A 12,193-nucleotide genomic window follows, 5' to 3' on the forward strand; every position below is an offset into this window, starting at 1 on the left:
AAGGATGAAACGAAAACTAATGAGGTTGAAGACGATAAAGAAAAAGAAGATGAGAAACATGATGGAGAAGATGAAGAATATGAAATTATTAGAAAGGGGGATGAAGAGGAAGATTTGAGTAGAGAAGTCAAGAAGGAGAAATTAAAAAGAAGGAGTGCTAAAGATAAGATGGCGAACAACACGATTCCGAGTCAACATTTGCCATATCCTCATGCTCCTTCAAAGAAAGACAACGCTAGACAATATGCCAGGTTTATGGAAATTTTTAAGCAGCTACAAATTAATATTCCATTCTCTGAAGCTATTGCCCAAATGCCAAAATATGCGAAATTCATGAAAGATATCTTGACAAAGAAGAAAAGACCGGAAGAAGAAGAGGTTGTTATACTTGATGCACAATGTAGTGCTATCATATCGCGTCTCCCTCAAAAGGCGAGAGATCCTGGAAGAGTCACTTTACCGGTTACAATAGGGAATCAAAATATTGGGAATGGATTGATTGATCTCGGATCCAGCATAAATTTAATTCCTTTATCAATAGTAAAGCGGCTGGGAAATATTGAGATGAAAGCAACAAGAATGACTCTGCAACTAGCTGACAAGTCTACCACTCTCCCATATGGAATTGCACAAGACATGTTAGTGAAAGTTGACAAATTTTTGTTTCCGGTAGATTTTGTGGTAATCGATATGGAAGAAGATAAAGTCTCACCTATCATTCTTGGAAGACCATTCATGAAAACAGCCCGGATGATGATTGACATCGATGACGGTATAATGAAGCTAAGAGTCCAAGATGAAGAGGTATGTTTTAACCTCTTTGATGCCATGAAACAACCCAAAGACAAGAATGATTGCTTTCGCATGGATGTAACTGAAACAAGTGTCGAAGAAGTAGCAAGCCAAATTCATCTTTCTAACCCTTTAGAGAGGTCTCTTGTTGAGTCATTTAATGTACTCACTCAAGAAGAAGAAAAAGAAATTGAGTTGTTTCTAAAAGAATTAGAGAAAGGTGGCAACACATCCAACAAAGAAGACAAAGTGGAGGATTTGGAGCTGAAAAAAGAAGTGAAAGAGTCGAAGTTAGAATTAAAAGTGCTTCCAACTCATTTGAAATATGTATTTTTAGATGAAGAAGGAAGAAAGCCGGTCGTTATTAGCTCAAAGTTAAATGCGACCGAAGAGGCAAGACTCATACAAATCCTTCAAAAGAATAAAGCAGCAATCGGATGGGTATTGGCAGATTTGAAAGGTATCAGCCCCGCATATTGCATGCACAAGATTATGTTAGAAGAAGACTTCAAACCAGTGGCCCAACCACAACGAAGACTGAACCCAACAATGAAAGAGGTAGTAAGGAAAGAGGTAATCAAACTCCTTGAAGCAGGAATGATTTACCCAATTTCTGATAGTGCATGGGTAAGTCCGGTACAAGTTGTTCCAAAGAAGGGAGGCATGACGGTAATCCGGAATGACAAGAATGAACTCATACCATCTAGAACTGTGACCGGGTGGCGCATGTGCATAGATTACCGGAGACTCAATAAAGCAACGAGAAAAGACCACTTTCCATTACCATTCATGGATCAAATGCTTGAGAGATTATCGGGGCAGAATTACTATTGCTTTCTGGATGGATATTCCGGATACAATCAAATCGTAGTCAACCCAGAAGATCATGAGAAGACAGCATTTACATGTCCATTTGGAATCTTCGCATATAGGAGGATGCCATTTGGACTATGCAATGCCCCAGCAACCTTTCAACGATGCATGCAAGCCATATTCTCTGACCTTATTGAAAAGAGTATTGAGGTATTCATGGATGACTTTTCAGTGTTCGGAAAGACATTTGATACATGCCTGAATAATCTGGACGTGGCACTTGAAAGGTGTATTGAGACCAACTTGATTCTTAATTGGGAGAAGTGCCATTTTATGGTAACAGAGGGAATTGTACTCGGACACAAAGTATCTTCAAGGGGACTTGAAGTAGACCAAGCCAAGGTGGAGGTAATTTCAAAACTCCCACCTCCAATCAATGTCAAAGGAGTACGAAGCTTTTTAGGTCATGCAGGATTCTACAGAAGGTTTGTTAAAGATTTTTCCAAGATTGCCAAGCCTTTGAGTAATCTACTCAACCAAGGTACGTGTTTTAATTTTGATGAATCTTGTGTTAAAGCCTTCAATGACCTGAAAGAAAGGCTAGCCACCGCACCTGTGATAGTAGCACCAGATTGGAAAAACCATTTTGAACTGATGTGTGATGCTAGCGACTATGCCATAGGAGCGGTGTTAGGCCAACGGAAAGGAAAAATTTTTCATGTCATACACTATGCAAGCAAGGTGCTAAATGACGCTCAAGTCAACTATGCTACCACAGAAAAAGAATTTTTAGCTATAGTGTATGCTCTTGAAAAATTCAGATCCTATCTCATTGGGTCAAAAGTGGTGATTTATACTGACCATGCAGCAATAAAATATTTGCTCACCAAACCGGATTCGAAGCAAAGACTCATTCCTTTGGTCCTTCTCTTACAAGAATTTGACATAGAAATCCGGGATAAAAAAGGGTCAGAGAATGTGGTAGCAGACCATTTATCTCGGTTGGGCAATGTAAATGTCACCAACCAAGAAGCTGAAATAAATGAGACATTCCCGGATGAACAACTTTTTGAAATACAAACAAGACCATGGTTCGCCGACTTGGCTAATCATAAAGCAACCGGTATGATACCGGAGGACTTTGATTGGAACAAAAAGAAAAAGTTGTTAGCCGATGCAAAGTACTATGTGTGGGACGACCCATACTTGTTCAAGATAGGTAAGGATGGAATTCTAAGAAGATGTGTGACTGAAGAAGAAGCCCAACAAATCTTGTGGCATTGTCATAATTCACCAAGTGGTGGTCATTTCAATGGATGGAGGACAGCAACAAAGGTCCTCCAATCCGGATTTTTCTGGCCAACAATTTTTAAAGACGCCCATCACCATGCAAAGAGTTGTGACAAATGCCAAAGAGTTGGAGGGATAAGCAAACGGGATGAGATACCACTTCAAACCATCATTGAAATAGAAGTTTTTGATTGTTGGGGCATTGATTTTATGGGGCCATTTCTTCCCTCTTTTGCTAACGAATATATTTTAGTTGCAGTAGATTATGTTTCCAAGTGGGTTGAAGCCATCGCTACACCAAAGGCGGATGCCAAAACAGTGCTAAAATTTTTAAATCATAACATATTCACACGTTTTGGCATGCCTAGAGTGATCATAAGCGATGGTGGATCTCATTTTGTTAATGAACAGGTGGCAAAAGTGCTGGACAAATATCATATCAACCACAAGATAGCTTCGCCTTATCATCCCCAAACCAACGGGCAAGCAGAGATTTCCAATCGAGCAATCAAGAACATTCTCGAGAAGACAGTGTCAGAATCCCGTAAAGACTGGTCGGTAAGGATAGATGATGCCTTGTGGGCATATAGGACAGCATACAAAGCACCAACGGGTGCATCGCCTTTTCAAATGGTTTACGGTAAGGCATGTCATCTACCGGTGGAGGTAGAGCACAAAGCACTATGGGCCCTTCGTTTCTTCAATAGAGATGATAGTTTGGCATATAAGAAGAGGAAGAATCAACTCCATGAACTTGAGGAATTCAGGTACCTAGCATATGAGTCTAATAAAATGTATAAGGAAAACATGAAAAGGTACCATGATAAGAGAATCAAGAAGAAAGAGTTCAAGGTAGGCGACCTTGTATTACTATTCAACTCCAGACTCAAGCTCTTCCCAGGCAAATTGAAGTCTAAGTGGTCAGGACCGTTTATAATCAAGGAAATTAAACCCTACGGGGCCATTACTATTGAAGATGGTAAGACCAAAGACAGTTGGACCGTTAATGGAGAACGGTTAAAAAGCTACCTTGGGGGAGAGTTTGATAGAGAAGTGTGCACAATCTCACTTCTGAACACCTAGGCAAAGGAGTTCGACCGTCGAGCCATGCGACGTTAAACGAAGCGCTTGTTGGGAGGCAACCCAACAGAGTAAGTTCCTTTAATTTTAAGTAAGTCCTTTTAATTTTTCTGTTAATTTCTATATGTTTATCATCAAATCAGTGCAATAAGCACAAGGAAGGTTATAACACATTGAAGTGGGGAAGCAAGCAGAAAAAGAAAAAAAAAATTTTAAGACCGCGCCGCGGACCTTTTGTGGGGCGCCGCGACGCCAAACAGAGATATTTGCGCGTCGCGGGAGTGACCATGCGCGCCGCGGTAGGGTGAAAATAGAAAATAGATTTTAATTTGAAAACTGCTCACTTCCCCCTCATTCTGTGTTTTCAAACCTCCAACTCCTCAGAGCGAAATTTCACGAATCTGCAGTAATACCCACTAATCTTGTTCATTCTCACTCATCATTACTCAATCTACAGCAAGGTATGTTCCTCATTCTCTACTCTTGTGTTCTAGCCAGTTTGTTTCACTTGAAGGTAACCCTAAATCTTAGGTATTAGGAATTCAATGACATTTGTGTGAACCCTAGGGTAGAAGACATTGATTTGTTGTTCAATTGCTCTGCTATGGTCTGATTAAGGGTGTTAGGGCCTTCAAAGAAGGTTCAGTGCAGGGAAGGAAACCCTCAGATGCGCCGCAGCCGCGCCGCGGGAAACCGCAGTCGCGCCGCGGCTGGAGATTTTTGAAAAATTTTGTTTTGTTTTTCTGACCCTTTATGCTGCTCTGTCATTTGTTGTGATAATTGCAGATGAATCCGGCCAAGAGAGTGCGCACCAAGTCCACAAGCTCTGGTCCTAGAGGATCCCGTGCTACTGCAAACCAAGCTGATAGATTTCTAGGTCGGGCCCAAGCAGACAGGTTCAAGAATCTGGGTTCCCGCACCATTTTAACGGAGAAAGTGGTTGTCCCCTTAGGACAAGGAGGGGGTCCTTTTGCTGCTATGTGGGATTTTCTTGAGAATAGGAACTGGCAACGTGTGTTCGAACCACACACCGTCATTGACTATGACATAGTAAAGGAATTCTATGCAAACGCTATCAAAACCACCGATGAATCAGTAGCCTACACATATCAATCCTATGTAAGAGGAAAAACTGTGGCATTTGATAGAGCTTCAATCAATGAATTTTTAGGGGAACCCCTCCAATTGACGGACAATGAGAGGTGTTTCTACAGACAAAATGTAACTAACTGCGTCAATCTTGTGGAGCTGATGTCTGAAACAATTTGTATTCCAGGGAGAGGACCAGAGCTTAGCCGGCAGGGAAATCCAACCCACTACAACAGGAAGGATCTGAGCATTCATGCAAGGGGCATCTTATCAGTGATCCTGTACAACATCAGGCCAAGGACACATGTTACCACGGTTCCGCTCGAATTGGCATTCCTGATAACCGCCATCATGACCGAGAACACTGTTGATGTTGCCTTCATTCTTTCGAATGAACTGCGCCGAGCTGCATTGAGTGACACACAACATGGCATTAATGCCAAATGTGTGTTGCCACTACCTGGATTGATTATGGGGCTTTGTAAAGAAGCCGGAGTGGAAATTCCTGGACAGGGACATCACGTTATTAACACTTTTATTGATGATGTTTATATTGACAGGTTTTGTGCAAAGCCATATTACAGGGATCAAGCAACCGATCCTCCTCCAGCTGGACCTTCTGTTTCTGCAGCACCCCCTCAGGGTAGTGCAGCCCCTTTTGACCCTCTGGTAGCCCATCATTATTATTCTGCTATGTTTGAAGCAAATCAGAGGTCCCACATCTTTCTGCACGATGCTATGCAGCAACAATTCAGGAACCTGTCTGTAGCTCCTGAAGAGAGAACTTTCCCAACCAGGGAAAGCTATTTCACTTACTGTGGTTGGCCGGAGACCAACCCTTTTCCTAGTGGGGGGGATGCAGGTGGTGATACAGGTGCAGATGCAGGTGGCACTGTTGGGGCTGATAACCAACAACAGGAGAATGATGCGGATATTGAGGCTGATATTGATGCCATGTTTGTATGAGGTGATGAGAGGTGATGTAAGAGAGGAGTGATAAGAGTTTATTTCTGGTAACTGAGTTGATGATAATACTGCTGCTGTTTTATTTGTTTTTATCTGACCTGTACTCTGGTGAACCTTAGGGTCACTATGACTTGTTTATTGCTTTAAAAATTCTGTTAAGTATTGCAATTAGCTGTTTCTTCTCTGTTTCGATTTAGAGTGAGTAGTCCCATAGCATAATGAAAATCGCAAGCGAAGTACCAACAAGGAAGCAACATGTATGAAAAGTGGTAGGAAGTGAATGTTCAAAAATTTTTTCACTTTCACTTTCTTTTTCAATAAGTAACAAAGCAGGTATGAATTTTTGAACTCAAACTCCTAATGTGTGCATGAAATTTAGGTTGTTAGTAAATTCTTAACAGAAGTTCTTTATGGTACACTATTGTATTGGATTGGTTTAGCCTTAACCATTGTGAGGAAAGCTTTCCATTGTTTACTATATGCAGGAGACCATCAATTGCTTTGACTTGTTTGTATCATGCTAAACCACTTGTTGCATCGTTTGTGGAAATCTGTGAAAGTGATTTAGGCACTTGTTTGAATCTGAGAGTTCTTTTAGCCTATTCCAATGAAAAAAAAAAACTTATTTGCTTCTGTGAGAGTGTGATCCTTTGCTAACCATTCTTTGAGCCTGAGGTCAAGATAAGCATTATAATATACACCAAGGAAAATATTTGGTAAGTTTTGATCTCAATAAAAAAGTTTTGTTCTGGACCATCAACCATAAAATTTGGTGATGTGTTTTCTCTTTGACCTTTTTAGAAAGTAGGGGAGCATTCATATAATCTAAAATACAGGTTGATCTCCAAGTTGGGGAGAGTCACATTCAAAAGAAGAGTAAGTACTTATGGTAATCGGTGAAAGAAAAAAAGTCGTAGCTTGAAAAAAAAAGAGAAGTAACAACGTTAGAATATAACGGTTGTTGAAAAAAAAAAGTGAAAAAGAAGAACCAAGCTACGAATGAAAAAAGATGGACAGGTAAAGGAAGTAGAGTTTTAGAGAAAAAGAAATAAGTTATGAATTGGATGCTTCCCTATATTAGGAACAACCCTTGACTATCTTCTTTTCTTTGAATCTAAACCACATTACAACCATAGAAAGACCTTCTGATTCTCAGATTCCACAAGACTTGATGCTAGCAATTTGGTGAACGTATGATATGGATCTTTGTTGATTTAATTGTTTGGATGAGTGTTTAACCCCTCTTTTTATTCATCATACTTTTTGATGAGAGTGATTAGTGCTGATTCAATTACAATTGTGTAGTGTCTTGAACTTCTGGAGGTAATTTGCTTTCAAAGTTTGTTTCATGTGTATATTCTGAGTTTGCAGGTAGAAGAGGAGTATTTGACTTAGTTACTGGATTGAACCACTTGAGAAAAAACTTTTTTTTGAAAAACTTGTTGCATGATTGTCGGTAAACTTTGCTGGAGGTAAGTAATTTTGTTTAGGGACAAACAAAACTCTAAGTTGGGGAGAGTTTGTTAGGAGTAAATTAATGGTAAATTCATGTGTTAATATAAGTGATTTCTTCTCTAAACTAATGCAAATTGTGATAGATCCATAGGTTTTTAGTGAGAATTGAACTGAAAAGGTTTAGTTCATGTGTAAAGCAAATCGAATCACTTGTGGGTACTCTTGATGCAGGTTTAGAGCTGAACTGGAGCTTTAGGAAAACATGAAGAGGAAAGGAAGCTGGAGGTCTCAAAGGCAAAGCAAAAAGATGAAGTTTGACAAGGGCGCGCCGCGGGGGTTCTAGCCAGCGCCGCGCCAAAGTCTCTGTTTCTGATCGCGCCGCGCTCATCCGTTGCCGCGCCGCGGCCTCGGCGTTTAAAGCCCAAAAGTTCTGTTTTAAAAGCCCTAGCTTCCAAGAGAAAAAGAACTTTGTGAAGAGCGAAATTAGGAGAGCAATCTGAAGGTGCAGCCACAATCATCAATTGAAGACCAATTCTCTATCAAGCGAAGACATTCCTTTGATGAAGATGAATTCTTCCATTAATCTTTGTATGTTCTTCATGTCTATGGAGAGCTAAATCCCTCTTGTTGAGTCTAAGGTAGTAGTTAACCTATGAATATACATTACCATTGATTAATTCCTGTGAACAATTGTTTGAATTTATTATCAATAAGAAACCTTGCTTTTAATTTACATCATTGTTGAATCTTTGATCGAAAGAAAGGATTTAACTTTTGCCCTAGGTTACTATATTGATTCAATTGCAATTTGCAGAGATGGAATTGTAATTGGGTTTTCATAATTATCGTTCTTAATTACTATTATCGTTATTGTGATTTGGAGAGATCGAATCTCATACCGGTAAAAGTTATCTAATTTGATTTGCAGACATGGAATCTTATTTGAGGATAAGTGAAGATAATGATTCAAAGGATTGTTCTATTGAGAATTAATTGATAATTGTATAGGATTAGGTTGATGAACCCTAAAGACTCAACATCTTTCTTTAATTGTTAACACAAAGTCCTTTACTTACTTTTATTTTATTATTTGCTTTTGATATTATTATTAGTATAAAACAAACCAAACCAAATTTCTTAACTCAAAATAAACAACTATAGAACGGCAGTGATATTAACCAATCCCTGTGGATACGATATATTACAGAAAATATTTACCCATAAATACTTTCAACAGTGTCTCAAGTGGTTCAGCATGCAACATCAGAACATGGTCTGGCAAGACATCAGAAGATGGTCGAAGCAGAATCAGAACATGGGTCTATGAAAGCATCAGAAGAACATGAGATCAGAAGCACTGAAGATCAGAAGATGGTATCACGCTCAGAAGCACTTCAAGATCAGAAGATCAGAAGATGCTGTGCACCAAGCTGTTTGACTCTGATGATATTCAAACGTTATATTCACAAACATCAGATCAGAAGGAAGTACACGTGGCAGACTACGCTGACTGACAAAAGGAACGTTAAAGCTACTAAAGGCAACGTCAGTAGACACAGCGTGAACAAGGCTCGAGGTAGTTGACAAAAGCGTATAACATTAAATGCAATGCTGTACGGAACACGCAAAGCATTAAATGCATTCAACGGTCATCTTCTCAACGCCTATAAATATGAAGTTCTGATGAGAAGCAAAGTTAACGATCCTGAACAAAGACAATTCAAATTAACTTGCTGAAACGCTGTTCAAATCTAAGCTCAGAATCTTCATCAACTCACTACATTGCTGTTGTAATATCTTAGTGAGATTAAGCTTAAACTGTAAGAGAAATATCACAGTTGTGATTATCGCTTTTAAGAAGCATTTGTAAACTCTTGAATTAATTACATTAAGTTGTAAGGAACTAGAGTGATCGTGTGATCAGTATACTCTAGGAAGTCTTGGCAGTTGGCTGAGCAGTTTGTAACTAGAGTGATCAGTTGATCAGAATACTCTAGAGAAGTCTTAGGAGTGAACTAAGCCTAGAGTGATCGTGTTGATCAGTAGACTCTAGAAAAGTCTTAGGAGTGAACTAAGCAGTTGTTCCTGGAGTGATCAAGTTGTGATCAGAAGACTCTGGAAGACTTAGTTGCGGACTAAGTGGAAAACCATTGTAATCCGTGCGATTAGTGGATTAAATCCTCAGTTGAGGTAAATCATCTCTGCGGGGGTGGACTGGAGTAGCTTCGTTAACAGCGAACCAGGATAAAAATAATTGTGCAATTTATTTTTATCGTCCAAGATTTAAAGTCACACTTATTCAATCCCCCCCTTTCTAAGTGTTTTTCTATCCTTCATGCGTTTCCATTTTTATTTTACTAAATTAATTCTTTATTAGGTATGTGTCCTATTATTGCTAATCTTCCATCATATTGTATACATTTCGTTACATTTTGTAAAAAAAAATCTTTTTTGCACTCATAAACAGTTATAAACCAACAACTTCTTCTGTATAATATAAATCACACACATTTCAATATGTTCTTTATTTTATTTGAAGTTCACTCATATGATTTTTATTTTTGATATTTATTTTAGTTCGATTTTCAAAGTCTTAAAGATATCAATTCTAAAAAAATAGAAGCATTGAAATCGTAAAACTTGTTCTATATTATTCTAAATCATAATTTACTTTCTGTTAACGACTAGTAGAAAATGCAATATTTACACACAATCGTTGACTATCAGCGCAAGCCACCTGATATGTAATGTAGTTTGGGAAATTGTGAGTTTGGTTAAGCATTGTTAAAGTGTTGAATGTTACACACCAATTTTTACATAATATAATTTCTATATACCGAACTATTTACGAAAGGTCAAGAGTACATCGTTAGATTAAAATAAAGACAAATGGAAACTCTAGCATGAGGTTACCGGTCGCGAAAGCGTGTAAAAATAAAAAGCTAAATTAATCATCAATATAAAACAACTACACAAAAATAATTTTCTATTTAATTTCAATTTTTATATCATGTTTCTACAATTTACTTACTTATTCTAATATATTTATTTATGTTTAACCACGTTATTCATCAAGTTAAACTTTGTAATTTTTCCTATTGATGAAACCAGATATTTATTTCCATTCTTCTTCATGTCTTTAGCATAATGTCAAAACAACTTACCGAACCTTACCTTAATTATATAACAGTATATTATGACGATTTAGGGTTAGTTCTTTCGTCCTAATTTCTAAAATAACTTTCTAAGTGTATTTCCATATTTAATTTTTCATATAAAACCATAATTTTTGGAGTTGAACTTATTGAATGATGCATTGCTAAACAAATGTAAATGTTTTGCTCAAGGGTCTAGATTAACAAATGAAACGGAAGAAATAATGCATGCGAATATAGGATGTTTCAATTATTGAATTTTAAAAAACTTATTAAAAATATTATAACCTCTTTAAAAAAGTTGTCAAAACGCTTTAACTAAACTTATGTCAGTTGGGGGTATATACATTATTCTAATTCCTTTCATGGAGTAATAACACTAGTGTTTATAAGGAATAAGAAAAATATAACTCAAGAATGGCTTTAAGGTAATAAAAATATCTCATAAAGATCATACAAAATAAACACTTTAGAAATATCATAATATTATTAATAGATAATGAAGTCATTGAATTGCATAAACTATATGTCAATAAAAAAACTACTTCTTCATCATCTTTGACATCCAACAACTATCGACAAAGGCAGCGTCTTCCATCGATATAATAATTAAACACAATAATACAAATATATATATTTTAGTATTAATATAATGAACGGTTTTTATTTAGTAGAACTTATTTCGTTAATATAATCTAATATAATAGGAATAATCCATTGGCGATGGCGTGCATAAGCCATCATATCGATCATGCATTTTATTGGTCTTAACGGTTGCATTTGAAATTTTTAGGCATTTGACGCCCGCATCGGTTCAAGATTAATTGCAAGGGAATTTTAAGATCAATATGTAATTGCAAAGCTTCTCAAGCATAATTGGTTTTGATGAAGACAATATGGACATCAAGCTTTCATAAAGGATGTGCAAAAAGAATTTCAAGTATTAAGCAAAAATACATCATTTTAAAGTCTTGAAGAAAATTGTGAAGATTCAAGAATCGAGCTAAAACGTCAAAGGTATAAACAATACTCACTTTGACATATAATTGTTCACAAATATATTTCCATGCATATCATAATCATCTACAAGTTTCATATTTTAAAGAATTCATTTAAAACCTTTTTCATATGTAAAATTCAAAATAAAGGTTTTAGGAACCGAGTTGTCCCTATGGGGGAACCGGTTCCCAGCATTCTCAGTTTCTTCATCTCTGTATTTTACTACTAGGAACCGGGTTGTCCCTAGGTGGGAACCGGTTCCTCAGTTCAAATTTCAAATTTTTCTGCTGTAACGTTCAGCAGGAACCGGGTTGTCCCAGGTAGGAACCGGTTCCTACTGAACCAGTGTGTTTTTCCATTGCATGATTTCATTCAAACGAATTTGTTTTCTTACCACTTAATCATTGCATTGCTTCATGGAAAAATAACCATTCAAAGAGGTGTTTAACACATTATAAATACTACATCTTTCATAATCATTAATCACCTTCTTCATTAACAATTCATAAACCATATATTCTTCATCTTTCAATATTTCCAAGTGTTCATCAAAT

The 12,193-nt window shown here is 37.3% G+C and overlaps 1 protein-coding gene across 1 annotated transcript; it reads left to right on the plus strand.

Annotated features, from left to right (window-relative positions):
• The first annotated feature begins 456 nt into the window (after positions 1 to 456).
• LOC131605454 (uncharacterized) lies at positions 457 to 6,030 on the plus strand. The gene is made up of 2 exons (XM_058877805.1): positions 457 to 2,109; positions 4,762 to 6,030. The coding sequence occupies exons 1-2, from the start codon at positions 565 to 567 to the stop codon at positions 6,028 to 6,030; spliced, it is 2,814 nt and encodes a 937-aa protein (XP_058733788.1). The 5' UTR covers positions 457 to 564.
• Positions 6,031 to 12,193: the final 6,163 nt, after the last annotated feature.

This window comes from Vicia villosa, linkage group LG5 (genome assembly GCF_029867415.1).
Source record: "Vicia villosa cultivar HV-30 ecotype Madison, WI linkage group LG5, Vvil1.0, whole genome shotgun sequence".
Classification (NCBI taxonomy): Eukaryota; Viridiplantae; Streptophyta; class Magnoliopsida; order Fabales; family Fabaceae; genus Vicia; species Vicia villosa.

Coding starts and splice junctions, on each gene's coding strand:
- LOC131605454 (XM_058877805.1), top strand. CDS start 565: ATGAAAGCAACAAGAATGACTCTGCAACTAGCTGACAAGTCTACCACT. Junction 2,110..4,761: donor GGTTTGTTAAAGATTTTTCC/AAGATTGCCAAG, acceptor TGATAATTGCAG/ATGAATCCGGCCAAGAGAGT.